Source organism: Pygocentrus nattereri, chromosome 16, assembly GCF_015220715.1.
Source record: "Pygocentrus nattereri isolate fPygNat1 chromosome 16, fPygNat1.pri, whole genome shotgun sequence".
Taxonomy (NCBI): domain Eukaryota; kingdom Metazoa; phylum Chordata; class Actinopteri; order Characiformes; family Serrasalmidae; genus Pygocentrus; species Pygocentrus nattereri.
The window spans coordinates 26,090,406-26,113,879 of record NC_051226.1 but is presented as its reverse complement, the minus strand read 5'-3'; the positions used below and the strand labels follow the sequence as shown (position 1 = coordinate 26,113,879).

Here is a 23,474-nt window from a genome sequence, read left to right as displayed (position 1 = left end):
TTACTGTGCAATAACTGTGTTGTAACAGGGTGACCTAAGCACATCACATTGATTAATACCATTCTGTAATTACATACAGAACTTTCCTGTAGTGTAGTGTTGAAGTTTCACTCTAAAATAAGTGGACAGTTCCTGTGTAGTTGGTATGTAGGTACTGTATAATAATGGGGTGTACTGTATAATATGTATAATAATGGGGTGGTAATTTGGTATACTGTATAATATGTATAATAATGGGGTGGTATTTTAAGATGAGGGGGTGTCTGCTGTTCTGTCACATGACAGAATGGTTTCAAGTTGAAACTGGTCAAAATGTAACATAAATGCTAGCTAAATGTTAGGAAAGCTGGCAGATCCAGTGTAAGTTATTTCTTAATGTAAGTTATTACATACTTCCTTTTACTGCTGGAAAAAAATGCTGTTCCAGTCTGATTACAAATGTAATTAAATTGATATTATTACCCTTGTGTAATTATATGACAGAGAATAGGATGTTACAACTATTAAGATACACTTGTGTAATTACCTGAGTCAAAACAGAAGTTGATACACATGTACAATTACATAGGCTGTACTTATGTAATCCACTTGTAACATTGACATTAGTAATTACATTGCTGTTGAATATGTTGTCCACATGTAATTACAGAGTTATTAGAAACACTTAATATAAAGTGGGACCTGTAAAAGCATGTGAACCAGGAGCTCTCTGTGTGCTACAATGTTTTCTAAAAGAAGCTCAATGCTGCCTTTGTTGTTGTATGCTGTGTAATAATTTCATCAGAGTAACAATGAAAGACAACTGAAGTGTGAAGCACTCAAATTTTGTAATAAAAGTAACAACAGCAAGCATCACATTGCTAAAGTAGAAGACTTCATTTTTGCTTAAGGAGATTACACATGAATGGCAACACTCACCAAAAACGGTGCGCGCTGGCACAGATTCACGGTTCAGCCAAAACGACACCTGGGAGAGGATTACTGTCATGATGCAGGGCAAATATGTCTGGATCACAAAATAGCCAATTTTCCTTTTTAGATGGAAATATGTTGTCATTACTACATATTCTCCTGTAAGAGGAAAAAGAGGAGAAAAGGGGGAAAGAGAGACAAATGAGAGAGAGAGAGAGAGAGAGAGAGAGAGAGAGAGAGAGAAAGAGAGAGGAAATGCATTATTAAAGAGGCTCATGTCTTGTCCAGACAAGGCAGGCACAACGCTGAAATATTCAGAACTTTATTTATGAAAGTTAATATGGAGAGAATGGAGAATAATACACAGCAGGGTCCACAGGGAAGTGGTGCAGATGAGTTGGGAGTTTAACCGATTGCTTGTATTTCATGGAGCTGACTTGTTATGGGCTGAGATTGTTTTAGTGGCGCTGCTGGAACACATTAGATGCTCTGACACTGGCAGCAAGGACTTACTGACAGACAATAGCTGTGGGGCCCCTCCCTCCCCAGTTCTTTCTAAGCCTCAGGTGGAACGTGCTGGATAGGGGCAATCTCATTAAATCGTAATGCGCCGTTTGATAGGTGAATTTGAAATCAGCTGAGTGATGCAGTGCTGCGGAGCACAGAGCGTGATCTATGGTTTTCATTTAGTTATGCTATGGGTAAATCCAAACAGGTAGAGAGCACACTGCAAGGAAATCAGTCACTTACTCATTAAACATCACTCAACAAAGACTACTTCACCCATACAAATATTTATAAAAAAATAAACACGTGAGCAAGATAGATGATGTGCCTTGCTCTCAATAAACTCAGTTTCAGAAATGCCTCCACTACTCTCTTTAATAACTATATCCGGCACTTTTAGGTTTGAACATGACCAGAGGTGGCAATTCAGAGCTCTATCACTGAGAGAACATGTTCTTGCATCTTTTGCCACTGGAAGGCAAACTGGCAAAAAAAAAAAGGAGAACACAAAGATGCTCCTGGTTCTTAACAACAAACCGAAGAGGAGCATTTATCTCTTTCAGTTAAGCTGAGAAAGACTGTAAAGAACCAGGAGTGACTGCTTTGTGCAGAGGCGAGTCGATTCACAACGCCACCATCGCGCCACAGTCAATTTACACCAGGGGCTGTTTGAATAAGCCCCAGAAACCAGTCTCTCTTGCAAAATGCCACCCATTCAGAATGCACCTTTTTCATGTTGCTCTTGCTAAGGCTGCCCGTACTAGAAAAAAATCAGCCAGTGAAACAAAACAAGAAAAGGCCATAGCTTAAAATCATATTTACACATTTTCTGAGCTTTTACCAGCTTTCTGATTATTGCCCATATAGTGCCACAAACACAGAGACCCCTGGTAAACATGAGCTGAACAGGTTAATAAAAAATGTCCAGTAAAACTTTCTATGAAAACCATGTCTATGAGCATCTATAAATGCATTCATGTGTTCATAAGAAATTATAAACATAGCAGACTGCAAAGTCTGCAAAGACTTGTGTACTCTTACTAACAGAATATATCAGCCACTATGAGTATAGATTGTTGGGTAACACTTTCTATTATTAAACTCTATTATTTCAAGTTTGTAAGACAGGCTTTACTTTGTTTGTTGCAGTGTTTCAGATAATCCATCAGTAAATACTTCAACTTCAAGGCTCACTCATAATACTGGAGGCTTTTGAATAAAATATGCCATACTTTACTTAGAGCTGACAAGTACAACTTACAAGCTATAATAGGGTTAAAATATCATATGTCTATTAATAACAATATATACCCATAATAATTCTGTTTGCATTTATGACTAGGCAGGTTTGTTAGTCATAATGCATTACAAGTTGGGAGGTACTTTGGAACAACATAATGTCAAAAAAGCTATTTAGAATGCATAATGTATAATAAACATGGCTATAAAGTGTAATGCATTTTCTAAATATTTATAGCCATGTTTATGATGCCTAATGAATGCATTATAACCTGTTGTGACTGTGTTCAGGTTCCTATACACATAGTATTCATAGAAAGTGTTACCAAACACTCTTTACTGCTGATCCTTTTGAACTTTCATTCGAAGTCTTAACATAAATCTAACCTTTATTTTACATACAATGATTGAAAGAAAAAAAAACAATGTTGTTATGAAATAAATATTTCAGTTCATCTTACAGGTTTCTCTGTGGGGTTTAGGTCAGGGGACTGGGATGGCCATGGCAAAACCTTAATTCTGTGGTCAGTGAACTATTTCTGTGTTGACTTTGAGATATGCTTTGGATCACTGTTCTGCTGGAAGATCCAACAACAGGCCAGTTCAAGCTCCTGGCTGAGTCAATCAGTTTTGATTTAACATCTGCTTGTACTTGGAGTCCATGATACTATGTGTCTGAACAACTTGTCCACAGCCTTTGGAAGAAAAACAGCCTCACAACATCAGATCCACCATGATACATAGTGGGGTTAAAGTCTTTGAGTCTACACCAAACCCGTCTCTATGTTTGTTGCCAAAAAGCTCTGTTTTGCTCTTATCTGACCAAGGAACACAGTCCTGCTTAAAGTTGAGGTAATGTCTGGTAAACCATAGACATAGGCTATTTTCTTGTATCTATTTTCGGATTTGTGCACATCAACAACCTTTTGTCGCACATCATTGCTGTTTTCTATTGTCTTTCTCATAGTGATGGATGGGTGAGAGAATTTGGCAATTGTGTCATCTCACATTGATACCCTGATGAAACAGTAAATCATGATGATGATGATGATGAAGCCTTTATTGTTACATAGATACCAAAGTAACCAGCGAAATTTTGATCAACCCAGATCAACCCAAAGTTGTCATGGCTGACTACTGTAGTGTTCCTTATCGCCCAGACAATCTTTAATACATAAAATATGAATGGGAATAAACTTCAGTTTGATTTCACTAATAGGGATTTCTAGGGGTGCCCAGAATTATGGCAATATGGAAAAATATATTATTATATTATGTTAATATTATAATGATAAAATGTATGTTTTTCTTTCAACCATCGTACTTCAAATAAAGATTATATTTTGTTTATATTATGAATAGAGGATAAAACAATTAGGCAACAATGTTTTTTCAAGTCTGTTTTGCTCGTATTTACCAGGGGGACCAGTATTTGTCAAGGGCATTGTATTGTCCATCTTTATAGTGTTTTACATAGAGTACAAAACGAGAAAAAAGTTTATATGAGATTACATAACTCCGGGCATGTTATCAAATTGATATATGAACAATGGTAACTGGTGCATAGCCTCCATTATATCTTACCTACATTACCCTAGTGTAAAATTAAAGAAGCTTCAGACATCAAATCGGTCTTGACTGACTGACTACATTTGGGGTAAAGGAGAAAAGTATCGCTTATCTATTATACTTCCAAAAGCAAGATAATAACAACTGTATCTTCTCTCTATCATGATGACACCCAATTCCTTTGTACAGCAATAAACAACTTTATTCCCATCATTATCTTCTGTCCAGGGCAGAACGGACAGAACAGAAATAATACTAGAAGCAGCCTGTAAGAAAAAGGCTTGGAGGCCTCCACCGCAATCAGAATTTAACATCAAATGATTAACTGATCAACTGTACTGGCAACAAAAATGGACTGCAATTTGTTGCCACTTCAAATGAACCCTAGGCCTGGTTTCAATCTGTAGGGTGATAGACTCCCCCATCTTCTGTCCATATCCAAGGGTTCTTATCTGTACAGAAGTGGAAAGCATTTCCATATAAGAGAGCCAGAAAGTTGGGAGAGTTTTTGCCTTGTGCTTTAAAAATTCATGTGCGGCTCAATCTCAAGTCAAAGTGTGTACTCTTAGATAAAACGGCAGAGGGTAGCTGCCGCTGTTAGAAGTTTGAGAGGATATTTTGCACACTGTCCTTCTCATAACCCTTAAAAGGGCGTTTTCCCAACTGTTTACATACCTCAGGATGTTGTAACACTTCAACACTTTTTGCATTTTACTACTATTACTGACTGCAGTCCATTTGCTGTGGCAGAATTGGTCAGTCATTCTCTACTAATATCAAAATGACAAATGTTTGAAATGCAAATAATGGGAGTTAAATCAAACTTAACTTTTCAAAGCAATTACTACGGATTTTGTGTCATGCTGATATAAATGTATTACTCATTTTTCCAGTTTTATTCTTTTATTATTTTTAGTTGCTGATTTTGCTGATACTTTTTAAAATTCATTATATGGTATTATGACTGTGTTCAAATATTTTTATACACACATGGTATTCATAGAATGTGTTACCAAACTTCATTGCTGATCCTGTTCAACTTTCATTCGAAATCTTAACAAAAACTAACCTTTATTTTATGCACAATGATTGAAAGAAAAAATTTAAAACTTATTACGAATTAAATATTTTTCTCAAATCTTCCTATAGTCCTAAATCCTATAATGCCTGGCAAAACTGACAAGCATGTGACAAGGGATCTGAGACTATTCCTCTAGAAAAAAATCTCTCCAGATCCTTCAGATGCCAAGGTCCATGTTTGTGGACTCTTCTCTTCAGCTCATCTCACAGGTTGATACCAGTCACCCTCGACCAGTCTCAAAATGTCCAAAATAGGTTGCAAATACAAATAATGGGAGTTAAATCAAACTTCACTTTTCAGAATAATTCCTACTGATTTTGTATCATGCTGGTATAAATGCATTACTCATTTTGCCAGTTTTTCCTTTAAATATTTTACATTTGCTGATTTTGCTAATCCTTTTTTGGCTTCTACAATCTCACTTTTGCTTCTGAAATTTTCCTTTTGCTTCTGACTTTTGGCGCTTTTTAACAGGGGACGGGTATTAGAAGAGGGCACCTGCACTCACTACTGGCCAACTGATTTGAGATGACAGGTCTTCTGAACACGTTGTCACTCACTGTGAGCTCCTCCCAGCATGGTGGAACACGTCATAATGAGTGCTGCTCTGAGTGCAGTGTTTCACTGGCATGTTCAACATTATGTGCAATGTTTATATTTCTTTTAAATTATTAATGCTGTACAAGTTTATGGGTCCGACGTCGACCTGGGTAAAATAATGTACCTTAATATGGCCACTGAAGAACAATCTTAGCTGGTCATGAAGGAATGGAGCTGATCATATCTATTGAGTCGGCAGACACAAGCGTTAACTAGCCTAGCAGTGTATTATAGGGCTAACTAGGCCAGTCATGTTGAAAATGGGACTAAATTGGGACACTAAAGGACTAAATTAAATATCTAAACAAAAGACTGACAGAACAGCCTTCATAACACCCAGAACTTACGGCCAACCATAAGAAATTGACTTGATTCCTTTTGTAGCAATTAAACATCACTGTCTATCAATCTATTTCATGGCAGCTGTAACTTGTAGCTGGCAGTAATCAGAGGCGTTTTTAATTTATTCCTGTGTTTACATTTGGTCAGTGCGGCATTATTTCCCTTGTCCCTACAATACTGATGATTTAATAATTTCCTGACCCAACACACCTGATTAAGCTCATAAAGGGCTCGATAATCAGTTGATGAGCTGGATCAGGCATTTTAATTTTAAGAAATAGTAGAAATAAAACCGCGCTGAGCTGTAGGTCTCCAAAAGCAGGGCTAATAAACACTGATTTAAACACTGATTTTAGAAGTGTTCAGAAGACCTGTCACTCCAAATTCAGTGACCAATAGAAAGTGCAGGTAAACGCCCTCTTCTAAGACCTGCCCCCTGTTAAATTCTCAGACAAAAAGAAAGAATTCAGAAGCAAAAAAATATATCAGAAGAATCAACACACAGGAAAAAAATGACAGCAAAAACAGGCAAGATGAGTAATAAATGAATATCAGAATGAAAGAAAATAAGTTATAATCTTTTAGAAAAGTTAAGTTTGATTTAATTCTCATTATTTGTTACTTAATATTTTGTTGTGGATTTTATTATTTTATTCGAAACGTCTGGCACAAAATCCACCACTGAAGAGATTTTTTTTGAGCAATGATCCTGAAATAGCTGTTTTCATGGCACTAGCAGGAGTACAGCCTGCACAGCAGCGTTTCCTGGATTTGTAAACACATCACTATCACTGCTGTTCCCTTTCTACTGATGTAACTGTATATGTACAAATTACCAACAGTGTAAATGTAAAGTCTATTTGTATAATAGGCTTAACTGATAAATTGGTCAATGAGGGTGGGTACAAGGTACATTTGGCTAATAAACTGGCAACTGAGCAAATTTAAAGCAAGCTGGTCTGTGAACTGCCAACACTGTAAATATACAATGCTGTGCAATAGACCACCCTTCAATTATTTTACTTTCCAGTCAAAACACTGTTAACGTATTAAAATAATACAATGCTACAAATAATACGGGGCCACCATGAGGAGAGGTTAAGCAAACAAATGGGCATACATTAAATCACTACTTACCATATGAATGTTGCATTTATTCTAATATTAATATTTTTTCAGTGAAAATAAATGCTTAGTGCCCAGATAAATAGCTTTTTAAATCTAATCAGGTGCACAGTACACTTTCGCAGAGTACTGTATTTTAAACATAAAATTACACAAATACAATATCAGTGTAGAGTGTCCACTAATTTATAGGGTATCTACAATATTAATTTATAGGGTATCTATAATATTAATTTATAGGGTGTCCACATTTTGCTTTTATTACAGCTTCCATTCTTTTCAGAAGACTAGATTTCACTTTTCCAAAGAAATCTGAAGAAGCATTTTTCCACACTTCCAAAGTTTAGTCTTAAACGTTAGTTGCTTTTTCTGCCTCTCACCATCCACGTAATCCCAAACACATTTAATGATACTGAGGTCTGGATATTGGGGTGACTAGTCTATTATGCTGAGAACATCAGCAGAGTCGTCTTCTTGCAGTGAAAAGACAGACAAACAGAAACTAGAACTGAATGTTTTACATACAAACCTCTCAAGGCATTAGTTTCATATACGCATCCCGTATACCTGTACTTACATTTCTGAACATCCATTTCTGCTAGAAAAAAAGCCTGTGAGACCCTGCTGCTGCTATATGATGCAATTCACCAACGTGTACTGCAGGCAAACATAGTGGACACAGAGGCCCAGCTAGCAGGTTGATGTGCCAAAGGCTAAATGCTAGACTAAAGGCTTTTACAACCCAAAGAGACTGGCAGTTCCTTCCACAGTGCCTTTCTAATGTTCGCTCCCTCAATAACAACCTGGACTAATATTAACTTAGACTGCAACTGATAACACAGCGGGAGATGAAGACTTACTGAAAGAAGCCAGACTCAGCCACTGAAGTAGATTGCTACTTTTAGCATGTTTTACAGTGTTTGTATGTTGAATTATCTGGTGTATCTGTTACATACTGGTGAAACTTAAGTAGCTTAAGAGGAATTACAAACAGCATATTTCCCACTACTATGGCATTTCCACAAAATAGAGTAATTGCAGATATTTTGCCATGAGAATTTTTGCTGCTACTTGCCAAACTTCACCACCAATGTGTTAAGTTCCATCTTTTGGTGTGCATGCATACATCAGACATTTTGTGGTATTGATCATAGATCTAGTTATTCCCTTTCTTGATAAGTTCCAGTGTTGACACTGATACCGTATCAATACAGCTCTAAAAACACCTGTGGATTTTTTCAGATCTCAAGCCAAAGTGCAGCTTGATCTCCTCTCTCTCAAAGATGAAAGCTTCAAGTACTGTTTCTCTGGTGACGGTTCTGGTGGTCTACCAGGTCTCGTTTATAACTTATAATAATTTTTTGAACTCCAGTTTTGGAAACTCCTATTTTCTCACTTACGATGCTTTGACTTTCCCCTTCCTTATGCATGCGGATTATCTTATATCTAATTTTCACAGAAAGATCTCCTGAAAAATGAACAACTTGTACTTGGTGGTTTGACTGAAATTTATACGAAGGGAGGTAAATCTCTGACTTTGTACAAATCCACACAATACTTTAGATATAAAAAAAAAATAAATACATAATATCTTTTGATATTTTATTTTTCCACACATTTAAAAAATTAGACAGGGTAGAGAGGTGAAAAATCACATCACAACTAACGGGCTTGAGAAATATATTTAAGGTAGGCTTAAGCTAAGTTCCAGAAATGTATGGTTGCTTCTGATGAACAGTTGTCTAAAGTGCTGTTCTATAAAGTCTATTCTTTAAGATCAGGTAGGGAAAATGTTTTTGTGGGCATTAATCGTTTTGTTCTTATTTCTTTCTTTTTTAATTTTTAACACGTCCACCCTGTTGAGCAGGAGGCTAAGAGGTGGTCACACTATGCTATGACCTACCAACGAACACACTGTTCCTCCACAAAAGTGCCTGCACACACACATGTAATCAACAAGCTCTTCTCTCAGCACCAGGGCCGCAGTGGCCCCAATAACTGCAGCAGAAAGCAATCGATGAACCTGCCGCTTGCAAAGCAGGCCAGATAAATTACTTTACAAACGGACACAAATGGAATTTGTAAGCGCACACCAGCCTGCAAGAACAGAAAGAAATAAGAAAGGGGAGGGGAGGGAAAATTAATTCATCTAGGTTGTCTGGCTGCTTATGAAGCAAAAAGTGAGCTTTCGTAAAAAGAAAATTCTAATGGGGCTGCAGAAGACCGAGAGGGTGCGTAGGATCGATACAGGTTAATAGATATGTTTAAAGGTCAAGATCTGTGTTAAAGTAAGGTAAATCAACCTTCAACTGGTGACAAATGACTGTAAGATTTAGGTTTTTACACCTAATTTGAGGGTTTTATATATAATTTACAGGAAGGTGCTCCTGGGTAAAGAATACTTCTACTGTACACTGAAAAGTAGACAGCCTTTGTACACTCTTAGAAATAAAGGTACAAAACTGTCATTGGGGTGGTACCCCTCTTGTCACTGGGGTAGTAACCTCAAGACTACATCTCAGTACTATTAGTCAGGGAATATAATTGCACTATAATCCATTGAAATTATATTTTCAGTTGTACTGTAAGTTGTACTGACTCCACACACCCTGTCTCATCTCTAGCTTTTTATTTTATTGTTCTGTTTAAAACATTAGGTTATAAAAAATGTATGAAAAAAGGTAAAATATGTAATTTTCCACTGGGAAATACCTATCCGAGGTACACAATTAGACCTTAAAACCACTGTTGTGTCTTTGAAGGTATATTTACATTGTTTGTACCCTGATGAATGAAGAATGTACTTCGCACAGTGCCTTTATTTCAACAGTGTAGCTGTAAAGGAGCTCTTACTGAGAAAAGAAGACAATTTGCACTAAAACACTGAAACTGAAGATTTGACATTTTAACTAAGGTTTCATGGATAATGGATGAACTTTGTACATTAAATCTAAAATTTGTAACTGGCATTACTTGAACTGTAAGAAATAGAAAACCAGCTTCTAAGACTGAACTTTGTAGATTTACAAGAACAAAAAATATCCCTGCAGATTTTTTTGAAAAGCTGAAAAATCTACTTAATTCTTAATTTTCTGCTTTTTTCTTGAACAATTTTGCACTTACATTTCACTTAGTATGAAATTAATAAAGGGTGTCTGACTTTTGCACAGTACAAAATTTCGAAAGAATAAACCTGATAAGTCTTTAAAACATTTTATATAAGCATTTATATAAGAAAACAAAAACAGTGAATGACAGTGAATATTTGTATGTAACTGACACTGAAATGTGAAATGGATAAATGTATAGTACTTCGCTTGTATTATATTTACGCAGGACTGACCTTTCGTTGTTTTTTGTTTTTGCTGTTGCTATTGCTACCTTTAAATGTCTGCACTACTTCTTGTTATTTCTGTCCATACGTGCGTATATGACAACAAAGATATGGCTAAAAAAAAAAACTGCTGAACCATGAAAAATGCCCCAGCCACTCACTGGCTGCCATTTATTTTATGCTGCCAAAAAGAGCTGCATCAGTCTAAGGGAACACATCTGGACCGTGACTGCAGAGCCCTGGACACAAACTGCTCTTTTAAACATATCTAAGAGCACCTTAAACTACTCCATCCCAGATTAGTGCAAGTCTGCTGCAACAGAATACCTGTGCTGGACTTGATGGTTTCCTTGCCTATGACGTGACCCAGTAAGTCATACTGGTTGAGGCGAGAGCCGTCTGGAGCCACAGACACTGACTTTTCATCGTCCGCTGTCCAGATGTAGACCACCTCGTTATTCGTGTAGGCATCTGAGAGAGACAGAGCACAGCGAAAATTCCTTTAACTGATATACAGAAGATTCTAATAGAAATAATGAATTCTGGTAATAGGTTTATAAGAAGTTGTGCTGATAAAGAAAGAAATCAAAGATTTTGTCTTCACCAACTAATCTGACAAAGCTGAACTATGGGAAACAATTAAACAAGCTATGGAACGAGCAAATATGACTAAGGTATAAAAATCCAAGCATCTGCGTTTAAAATGGAATGGAAAAAAGGAACTTTCATGCCTCCATGTTTTGATTTTTTCATCCTACAGTTTTTTTTGTTGTTTACACAGCAAGTTATTAAGCCAGTAGATTGCTTGGGTTTCACCTGTTTGTGCAGCTTGCAGTGACACCTCATTTGCACAGCCTTTATATTATGTTGTTCTGCTTGTATCTGAGAACATGTTTTATTATCCAAAAATACATTTTTCAGCACAGACATACGTCTGACAATTGAGAAGAAGTTTTAAGGAAAAACTGTGGACATGTTAACATAATGTCAATCAAAATGGAAAGCTTGTGACCTCTGCAGGACAAACTGGTAGGTTTTTGAAAAGGCCATTGACACTAGAACTAACACATTATATATTATATTATAATTAAGCAATAGACCACGAGAGGGAGTGTGTTATGGCTGTGATTTGGTCGCAGGCACGAGCTGAAGGCGAGTTATACGCAATAACACATGACCTTGAGTGTTCACTTTTATACAACAGATAAATAAATAAAGTAATAAAAATAATAAACCTGGCCGTGAACGTGGCATTTTATATGCTTTAATGTCAGCGATTCCATCCGCCAAATTATAGCTCCTTAACCAGCAGCTACGTCAGAGTAATGAGCTCCATCACTCGCTGCACAGCCAGCAGTTCGTTCTCCAGCCCCTTACACTAAATTCCCAAACTGTCATCACCACTGAGCAGCTTTTTTGTTTTTTATTGCAGTTTGATGGCTCAGTCCGATTTGGTCAAACTCTGAAGATCAGACTACACACGTGGCGAATGGTATTCGGTTCATTTCTGGCTGATTCCAGGTTGTTTAGATGTTCTTCTGTCACAGCTGCCGACTGAAAAGTTTGCTCAGCGGTGATGGCGGTTTGAAAATTTAGTGTAGTCTCATCTTCAGAGTCTGACCACACGGGCTGTCTGTCAAATGGGATCTTAACAGCGTGCATTTCTCTGTTTATGCGCAAAGTAAGAAGTGAAAATGTTTACTAATAGCTTAAGAGTCTCCTACAAAGTCGTTGCTTAACAATGACATCTTAGTGGAGTGATACTTTGCGAAAAACCTGTGATGTTATGGTGAAATTCAGCACGGTTAGAAGGCCTCTCAACCAATCAGCATGCGCGGCAAGAACTAACTGTTGTATAATAATTTATTAACAGCAAACCTGAGCAAAACCTTTGCACTGTACAGTGCAGTTATGTCACTTTTTTGACAAGGGGCTATGAAGATGTAAATAGATGTAATGATATTAAGCATGTGTTAATATGTCACAGAAAAATATTAAACACACATATATGTAAATCCATATCAGTAACATAACACATTTTGGTTTTTGCTAAATAATTCTGAAAACATTTCAAATAAGACTCTTTTGAGTACCTAGTATTTGAGAGCGATTCAGCTGAAAGTGGCACAAGTGCAAGTGGTTAGTTGTAAAAGTTGCTAAGTCCATTACATTCATGCAATACACAATTTAATACAAGTCTATGCTGTTTGAACCAAACAAGCTTTTCAACCAAAATACATATAAATATATGCCTCAGAATAATCATGATCATTGAAAACAGGTTGTATCAGACAATGGCAAACTTATTTTTGACCACAAAGCAGAACAGCAAATATGAGCTCAAGAAAACTGAGATCTATTCTATTTCTATGACATCTGCAGCACATTTTTGATGAAATTTAAAATTTGTCCAGGAAGATACAAACAATAAAATACTTCTATGACTGTTTATTTTCCACCATGTGGAGGTTGTGCTTTAGCCTGGTTAGAACACACTGAATATGCTTCAGATTGGTGCTACATTGTAGGCACCAAGACAGTGATCAAAAATATGATTATCAAACAGATGATCAAAATAAAACAGGTGTGAATTCTGTGACTACACACAAAAATCACAATGAAAAAAAGTGTTAGTGTTGCTGGGTGAATCTTGAGTAATATCTACCCAAGTACTGTCAAAGTAGACAACTGAGGTGGTTATAGGAAATTGACCAAAAGCATGTTTTAACTAAACATGTTTATCTATATAAAATTCCCATGTTTCATTTGACTCTGCATTAGCTTACTAAAATGATGTATAAAGCCTTGCCCTGTATAACAACTATTTTAAAATGGCATATTGGATTAACAGAAATGGCCCAGTTACTTGATATAAAATTGTTACATTAATGTTCATTAAAAAGAAGTTTTTTCCTCCTCTAGTAAAGTTATCATTGTAGAGAAGCAATGTTTATTTATGACTGCAGTGATATGTATCTATGCCTAAGTGCAAATCCTTCATAACACCGTCAACATGATTGTGTGCCTTATTATATTATGAGGTATTATAAAGGACTGTAACTTCGACTAATTCTTTCTGCCCACTGTAACTATTATGGTCTTGAAAATTATACAAACTAGTATATGCTAATGATGATTTAGAAAATATAAAGTCCTGGGAAGCTACTTGTTTTACTGTGCTAAAACAAATAGTTACAATGATCTAAATACTTTTTCAATTTGCCTCAGAGAGAAGGCATTACAAATCCATAATAGGGCCAGAGAATACCAATAGCCCATTCATATGGTAACACAAAACAAAGCTTATGAAAAAAGGGGAACAATCAATATGAATAAATGTATCTCAATGAGTGGAATCCGAATGAAACTTTAATACAAGCTGCCTGTGGGTTGCTCTTGTGGTTTTTTGATTAGTTTACTGTTATGCTACACTGAACCCAAGGTATAAACAGAAAAATGCTACTAAGGCAGGGGGTCATCATCTTTGCATAAATGAGAAGAAGCTTTGCAAAAGAGCATGAACAAATTGTTATTTGGCCAAATGCAGAAACATACACCTGTACACACACAATGAGAAGAAAGGGGCAAAGAAAGGGGGAAAATAATAGCTAGGCTCTGCACCAGGAATATGATTCACACACCAGGCTGTGGTTTGCTAATTAAATTTTGATGACCAGAGAGAAAAGTTATTGTTTTATTCTGTTGGAAGACCATTAATCAAAAGCTAAATGCATCAACTTTAATGCCAGTTCATCTATAATGAATTGTAATTGGTTATGAAATGCATTATTCTGACTTCAAATGCATAGTTTGTGGTGGGCAGCTGCTGCCAGTGTTTGCATGGAGGTTTATTTACAGCCAGCGTGCTGATGAGGAACTACTCAGTGAAAAGGTCAACAGTGTCACTGGCTTTCAACAAACAGAATGAGAAGAGCCTGCAAATTTAATGACTGAGCTAAAACTCAATTAATACCAAAATCTTACAAGCAGGGGAGAAAAAGAGAGGGAGAGAGATTGAAAGATAAACTTGACTCTGAGCATGATTGATACATCATGATACAATTTTCCATCAGAGACTATCTCATAACAGATTTTGACAGATGCACAGTTCCTGTAAAGTCTTTGCTTATTAATCCTGTCCCTATGAAACATCAAATGCCAGACTGCAGTCATCCCAGGTTTACATACAGCAGGCCGTTCTGTAGCAATTTAGCCCATTCAGCGGGCAGAAAAGAAACAATCTGGCTCAAATCAACAGAAACAATCTGGCGCACTGTTGTCCGAGACAGCGCATAGATGGTCATCAATGTGCAGATGTTAAAGGTAAGAGACCTTGGGGTTGTCAGGTTTAAATGTGTACATTACGTTAAAACTCATGCGATGTACACCCCACCTCCTCCCTGGTTCTCAATCATAGCTCAGTCCTACTACTGTTCAAAAAAGGGATCCAGCCTTCTAGATCCAAGCAGAAACCACCCACAACTCTCAGAGTTCTCTGCCCTCCATTAATAATCTCCCTGCATACTACCACCTTACACTGAACGCATGGTTTAAACCTCCTCCCACCACCCCAAGCTATCACTGAGTGAAAATACTCTGCTAGTTCAGAGAATCTTAATACAGTTTTACACTGTATTATCGGAAATATGACAAGGTACAGAAAGAAAATGTGTTAAATATTAATTGACACTGAATATTTTGGAAGATATGTAGCAATATAGCTGCAATAAGATATTTAATTTCATTCACCTTCTCATTAGCCCATCATCAAATATTGTTTAAGAGGTTAGCCTCGTCTAAAAAAGCCAGAGACGTTGTCTATTATCAGAATTTATATTAACATTGTCATGAGGTTGATCCGAACAAGACTAGTATTAGTGAGGCAGCTTTGCTCCAGAATTATTACTTAGCAGACTTGTAAAAGTGAAAGACGTGGCAGACTCGTATTAAACTAAAAGCATGGACCTCATCACTAGTCGTTCAAATTACAGTACCTACCCAGGCACAACTAATCCAGATCGACCAGGCTTAAGTCACATCTGAATCTTCTCCCTTTCCTTGATACAGTATTTCAAGGAATTCTGGGCAAGAGGCTGCTGATGAGTCCAGATCAATGGGGTCTTCACCGAAGGCTGCAATGCCGAAATGATAAATGGGACACCTTATGGCCTTGTGGTCCTCACAGGCATGCATAAATGAGGATCACAAGCCCATAAGTGAGTCATTTGCAACAGGTTTGGAACTTTTTGAATGAGCCAAAATACAAGGAATCTACTGAGTACAGAGATCACTTGCGCAAATAAGTCTATAAAGGTGCAGTACCGAAAACAGCCCATTCTAAAAGAGAGGCTGCAAAGGTGTTGCATAAAAATAAATGCAGAAATACATTTTTGGTACATAAAAGCATTCAAGCATTATAAGTGGACTTCAGGGGAAAAATAAGATGCAGAATATGGACCCTTTGAAAGTCATTCATGTCTTTGATGGTTAAATAGTGTTACACTGTTTATTATGACATTTTATGGCTGTGTATTAAATGGTTTAATGGCAAGTATGTGTTGTGTGATCAGGTGTGGTCAGTATGCTTTGACTCTGAACACAAAACAAGATCCCAGTGAATGAGTATAGCATAAAAGAGAAAGGTTATGGGTAAAAAGGCATAAAAAATTCCAGTTTGAACGTTTCATTGAAAAAAGCAACCACAAACTGGGAGGAAAACGGAAAGGAGGCATAAGATGTGAGTTGTTTATGTACTCTTCTGGCCAATTTGCAGTGAAAAAACAGGGCTATCTGACTGAGTGTACCGAAGGGTGCAACAGAGGGATTTGGGTCTGGATTCATAAAAGCTTTACAAAGAGAAAAATAACAAAAGATAACTAAAAAAAAAAATGTAAAGACTCATGCAAAATATTGGTATCACATTCACAATATTGATACTATCTCTAACTAATTATTAAAGGTTAATTGTGTGACGTGAGCATTAAGCACATAGCATTTAAAAGACAAAAATCTCATTTTCCTGTAATCTTTAATGGAAATGTAGTGACTTTTGCCCACCATGAAAATGTCTTGTTTCCAAAAAAATGTCCTTGATTCCAACAACATGGACCACCCCCATCTCCTCCCTGATTTTCAACCCTCTAGCCTTCTAGATCCAAGTAGAAGCCACCCAGAAGTCCAACCCAAGATCTCATAATTCTTTGGCTCCCTCAATCAGTCCCCCATCATGTTACCACCCCATATAAGAGGCATGGTTTAAACTCTCAAAATAATATTAACCAATAATATCATGTGCCACCTTCCCCTCCCACCAAAAAGTGTGACGTGAAAATGTCTGATAATTCACACTAGTAATTAATGTTTTGGAAGGTATAAAGCAAAATAATCACAAAATGATATTTTGTCTGCATAACACTAAACAAAGTACTGGTTAATTGTCATTATTAGACAGTCACAATAGAAGTGGCTACTCTTATCAACACATTCAAAACAGAAGGTTGTTGTATGTTTGTGAAAAAGAAAAAAAATCTATATATAAATATGAAATTTAAACTTTATATAAATACACTTAAATGGACTTTTTACGTTAAGAAAAAAGCACAATTAAAAAGACTTCATTTATCTCTAGGAAAGGATAGCACAGAGCAACAGATTAAGATTTTAAATGATCATCTCTATGAATTCAACTGAGCAATAGACTTTAATATTTTTTGACTGATCCTTGAGGAACTACATCATTCCCATGTATCTAATCAGGTTCTTATTTGGTTGATGTGCTCTCAAGTCATGAAGGGCCAATATGAGGAATAAAATGTCTATTCATTTTATACCCCTTCAATATTTCATGCTTTTGTTTTATTTCTTGCATGTGTATAAAGCTCTTTTGAACCGCAGTAGAAGAAATGAATGTTAATCCCCTCAGGACTACCTTGTCGTGCCATAATAAAAAAATAAAAATATATGAAACTACACGACAGTGCAGATTCCGACCAGCACTGCTGTTTTTTTCCTCCCTCTTTCTTTGGGAAACCATTATGTTCAAAGGACATTTCTCCTCCATCATGGCTTTTTTATTCCACAACATTTTTTCTACACACTTTCGCTGCTGCAGCAAGTCTCTGGCGTGGAGCGACATGTTGACACATGGAACATATATTAGGCTAGAGGTTCAGTACTGCCTTGGACAGTTTAAGCATTTCATGCCCTAACTCAAGTGATCTAGATCAAAATATACCAACACACAAAAATCTACTTTTAATTCTACTTTAGTAATATGTTTTCACTTTGCTGCAGTTACTTTTGTTTTCATAGATTTTATTTGTGCCACTACTCAAATTCTTAATTCCAAAAATGCAGGACAGTGTGTGAAATAAAAAACAGAAAGCAGTGATAAGTAAATTCTATTTGAATTAGGACAGGAGCATATTTACCACTGTGTTACATCACCTTTTTTAAAACAACACTTAATAATGGTTTAGGTACTGAGGACACAAATTGATTCAGTAATCAAAACTGAATTTTTATTCAGCTGTGGAACCATCTGGGGCACTTACTGTTGTATTTTACGCTTCATAGTGTGCTATAGGTCTTCAATAAGAGACCGGTCAAGACTTCAGGCAGACTAGTCTAGTACTCATACTCCCAGATTACGCAGCCATGCTGTTGTTACACATGCATAATGTCATATAAACATGGACACCCCTAAAAATACATCTAGACGGCAGTATATTGCTGTTGTCGGAACAAAACCTCGTATCTACATTTTTGTCGATTTTCAGTTTTTGATATGGTTTGAAAATGCATGTAGGCCTTTATGTAGTGTGTAAATTGAATGAAGGATGGACTAAGAGAAATCTCTCAAAATTGTTTGGAAAAAAGTTCCATTGACTTACATCGAAATTAACGTATGTTTTTCCTTCTCCTGTAAAGTCACCATTTTGGAAATGCAAGGTTTTGTTCCAACAGCTGCAATATGCTGCTTCAAAATGTGTACCCATGTCATGGGCACTAATATACTATGACCAATTTACCAACACAAATATACTGGCTTTTAAACTTTACACTGGTAACAATCTGGATGGTCCTTTTCTTCTTTAGACTGGAGAACACATTATTTCCCCTAAATGACCTGAAAGGCTCATCAGACCATAAGACATTTCCACTGTGCATCAGTCCATTTCTATGAGCTCAAGCCCAGAGAGATTGGTGTTTCTAGACATTTTTAATACATGCCTTCTGCTGTGTATATGATGACTTGCACTGAGGGATGCAGTGATGAATGGTGCTTATTGTTAATATTATGTCAAAGCACTCCTGAGCCCATGTGGTGATATCCATCACAGAAGAATGCTCATTTGTAAAGCAGTCACAGGAATTCAGTCGGTTTTTCTGCCTTGTTCTTTACGCACAGATTTCTCCCGACTCCCTGAATCCTTTGATGGTATTATGCACCATAGAGGGTGAAACACCTAAAATCCTTGCAATTACTTCTTTGAGGAACAGGGATAAAACTGTTGGATTATTTGCTGGTGCATTGTTTGGCACAATGCAGTGCCTCGGCTCATCCTTGCTCATAAAAGACTAGATCTTTCCTAGTTGCTTCTTCTGTGCTCATAAATGTTCACTTAATTTATTTCTCAATGTTACTAGTCTTAAACTGCCCCATTCCCAACTTTTCTTTGTGCATGTTGCAGGCATCAATTTCAGAATGAGTAATTTCCAAAAACAATGGATTTGATAAGGGAGAACATTAAATATCTTGTCTTTGTATTGATTTCAGTGAGTACAGGTGAAAGTGCATTTACAAAGTGGATTTACAAATCACTGCTTTTTAATTCACTAATCAGTTTGACAGCAATAAAAAATGGCAACACAAATGGAAGAAGGAATGACCCTGTGTAAATTTTCCTCTCTCAGAATGTCCCTCATAAAAATTTGAATTTCTGAAGCGCCGTGGAAGAAAAATGAAAACGGTTGCCATCAATATTCAGTTGAGGCAAAAAAATAAACAAACCAGTCCTTCGCTTTGCCTCGCTGATTTTTGAGTTTGGAGTTGGAGAAGCATTAAAAAAAGGACCATGTGATTGCACAATTCTAGCACACTTTGACAGGCAGAGAGCGAGCACAAATGGAATAGAGAGTGATTAGGAGAGTGGAGGGAGGGAGAGAGGGAGGCGCTCATTGGCAGCTTTTAACAAAAGCTGCTAATTACTCGCCAACTGTATGGCGCCTGTGTTAAGGAGCTGATTGTTAGCTTTCTTTTCATGCTATTTTCCAATGATAGGCAGGGAGATCAGATGAGATCAGGCTCCTGTGCTGGGCCTAACGGTGTGGAGGTGGAGGGGGGGAAGGGGCAGTTGAACAGCTTTTGGTTTATTCATGGCGCCGCCTCAGCAATCTCGAGTGTCCGTGGATATGGTATTAATCTAAACTTGTATATTTCGGAGGAACGGGGAAAAAGAAAGTTTGTGTTTGCTCACTTTAAAAACTGCTCCATACATCATGCTCAGCTTGTCTTACAGTCTGTGCCTACAAGACTGACCTGTATAACTAATTGGCACCCCTATAACTCACATACTCATGTCTGCAGTGTGCTGTTTCAATCCATACTATAGCTGTGCCCATTTTTCTTGTGCAAGCAACGTGTCTGAGGTTATTCACATAAATACACATGCTTCATTTTTCCCTCAGATGATCACAAAATGCCACAAATCAAGGTGCTTTGTCCTTGCACCCATAAAACTTATGATTTCTGCCCTGGTACTTATGATATATGTACACTATTTTAAAAGAAAAAAGACTAATCTCTTCCTTGCTCCATTAACTAAACAAAGAAGTGTAGCCTTATATAACAGAGGCTGTCAAGCACTGTCAGTGAACATTGTGATGGGCATAAAAATATGCATCAGAAGGGTCAGTTATGGCTTGATTCCAGCATGAATGCAGGTTATGCTTAACCCTTCACCTTTTGTATATGTCTTGCCTAAACCCGGGCTGAAACAGCCCTAATAGTCCCATTTAAACCTTGTCCACTGTTATCAACGATAAGCAGGCCCAGCTCACAATTAGATGGCCTGGATGTCTCTTACAATCTTATCTGACATGACATTTCAGCCCACTCTAATGGTTTCAGCAAGACACAACGTCATTCAGATCTGAGAGCTAAGATTGAACACAAGACTGTATTATAAGCTCATATAATCTGAAACATCATGTTAATCTTTTTATATCATTAGTTCAGGTAGTTCAACCTAAAGAGAATTGATACAACATGAAATGCAATTGAGGGCTATGAAGGTAAAGATTCTGAATACAATATTGAGACAAGATTCTATCACTTTGCATCAGAAATCTGCAACTGTAACAGTTCTTCCTTCAACCACTTGACTTAACCGCTTTATAATTAGAGAAGTATTTAAATTGGAAAATGCCCTCCAGTGTTATGGTCCCTGTATCCAGATATTTTTGAAAACTCTGCATTTTGGCCTCCCTTCCACATGAAGGAGGCATTTTCTGTCACAGAAAAGCTCTTAGAAAATGTTTTTCGAGGGGTTCTCATGTGAATGGGCAAAATGGAGCTTTTTGAAAAATGCTGACATCACATGGTTAATTTGAACTTGGTTGTTGTTTTCATTTATTGAGCATGAAGGACTCTATTTGATCCGGCTGACTGAGTTTCTTTGTGCTCGGCAGTTTAGGCGTTGAGTAAACTGATAGAATTTAGTTCTACTTTTTCATTATCATTATTTCATTCATTCAGCTGGAGTTAGAAAAGTCAGAAAGACTTCACTGCCTGAGCAGAACTGTGTCAGTGTTTCAGAAACAACATAAACAACTGCATAAGAGAAAGACTTTGTCCACTTTTTAAGCTTTGATTTCCTGGCAGAAATCAGACTTCAAATCTTATTGGTGATGGAATTGGTCTGCCGACTTGCATTAAGTCAAAAAAGCCTATTGTGTTCGCAACACACTGCTGTCATTTAGAAAATCTCTTCAAATTCTATATTTTGTGCAATATATACATGCACAATGTTCTTCTTGAGGCATATGATACGAACTTTTATGAGGGTATTATCACCCCTTCCTGGGCTGACATGCTTGTGGGTGTTTTAAGTCATTTTTAAGTTCTTGTGAGGATGGAGAGATTATTCAGAAATGCTGATGGTGCAGACAAAGATTACAATAACATTTTCAAAAATATTAGAATTCGGAGGCCTGAAATTTCAGTCATCCTCCCCCTATTGTTTTGCACAACAAAACCCACAAAAATAATACTAATAGTGATCAATCCTTGCAATTTAACATACAAATTAGTATGGGTAGCACAAGGCCTGATTTCATGCAAGTCTTTTGAGCTCTTTTTTGAATATTGATGCTAGAATACTGAAGTTCAATCAGTCGATGTCTTAAAGTGTGGGTTTATTAATCAGCACCTAATCTTGAGCCTTATTACTGACTAATATAGGTTATTCAGTGACTACCATGAAACTAAGAAGTACGTCTAGCAGTTATGAGAGTGAGCCTATACATGGGAACTTGCAGTTTAAGGGCTATATACAGCATATACTTTACATAGGAAGCAAACATGTTTACAAGTGAATCTAAGCCTGTGTCTAAGAAAAGAGAGGCTGGTTTTTTTGGGGGGGCACAAACACTTAAAAAACACTTACAGCTTCCGAACTTGAGTGGGCAGGCATGGGCGTCCATGGGAAAATCTTCCAGATGCATGGGGCACTCAGCGTGAATGGTTAATCTGAAAGCGAGAGAGAGAGAGCGCATAGGAGGGAATGGAAAAGAGAGAGAGAGAGAGAGAGACAGACAGACAGACAGACAGACAGACAGAAAGAGAGAGAGACAGACAGACAGACAGAGAGGGAAAAAAAAACAGTGAGATAGCATATCTGTTTAATGGGACAGTCCAGAAAGCGGATTAGACACCGAGGAGGCACTGCAAAATTAAACGCCGTCATCATTTATTTTGTTTAAATCGTGTGTGTATCTGGGGCAGCTTGCAGCTCTGCATCTTAAGATAGGGTGTGATACAAAGAGAGACGGAACTCAGCTTAAGAAAGTCCAACACTTTTCAAAGTGTTCCAAGTCTTTTCTACATGAGTCTGACAAAAAGAACAATATCTTCTGAGATGAGTATTTAGTGCCCTATAGATTTAAGTGCTAAAAATACCAACATTTCAAGAGCATGCACTGGCTGACATGCTGAAGCTCAAAACTGCACAATATATGACGTGCTCCTGAAGAACAGCTGAGTCATACCTTGCAAGCTAACACTTCAATGCAGTGTTAGCCTTGGTAAAATGAAGCTAATTATAAATAGCTCCGCTGAGCTGTTAATTAGGCAATATCGGGGCTTGATTCCCAGGGATGAATCAAAGTCATATCACTGCTTTATGGCTGCAGGGTAATGTTGGCTTGTTTCTTATTTCCTGGAGGACTACAGGTGGTAATTCGCATGGTCTATCTCTCCTAGAATGACGCATTCGAATATGCCCTGGCTGTCCTTGGCTCCGTCCAAGACCACAGCAGTGATGAGAGTACAATGCTCACGTAAAACCTTCAGTAATCTGTGGCTCTAGTACACTGGCTCACATTTGCAAGTGTGATCAGACATTTGCCTAAGTGTGATTACCAGTACTTACTTTTAAAAAACGGATTATGCAGTTCTTTTGCTCTCCATTGTCTTCTCTATTTTCACCCACTATCTAGGTCTCCTCATCACACAAAGCTGGAAGGGTGAAGACTAGCATGTGC

At 37.2% G+C, this 23,474-nt stretch overlaps 1 protein-coding gene across 2 annotated transcripts in view; it reads right to left on the bottom strand.

Moving 5' to 3' along the window:
• LOC108429393 (gamma-aminobutyric acid receptor subunit alpha-3-like) overlaps positions 1-23,474 on the bottom strand; it is a 125,761-nt gene that overhangs the window by 29,644 nt on the left and 72,643 nt on the right. For both annotated transcript variants that reach the window (XM_017701095.2, XM_017701096.2), the window contains exons 6-8: positions 22,379-22,461; positions 11,037-11,180; positions 919-1,071 (exon numbers count right to left, since the gene is read on the bottom strand). In XM_017701095.2, coding sequence (XP_017556584.1) covers positions 919-1,071; positions 11,037-11,180; positions 22,379-22,461 — 380 coding nt within the window. The remainder of the gene's footprint in view (positions 1-918; positions 1,072-11,036; positions 11,181-22,378; positions 22,462-23,474) is intronic.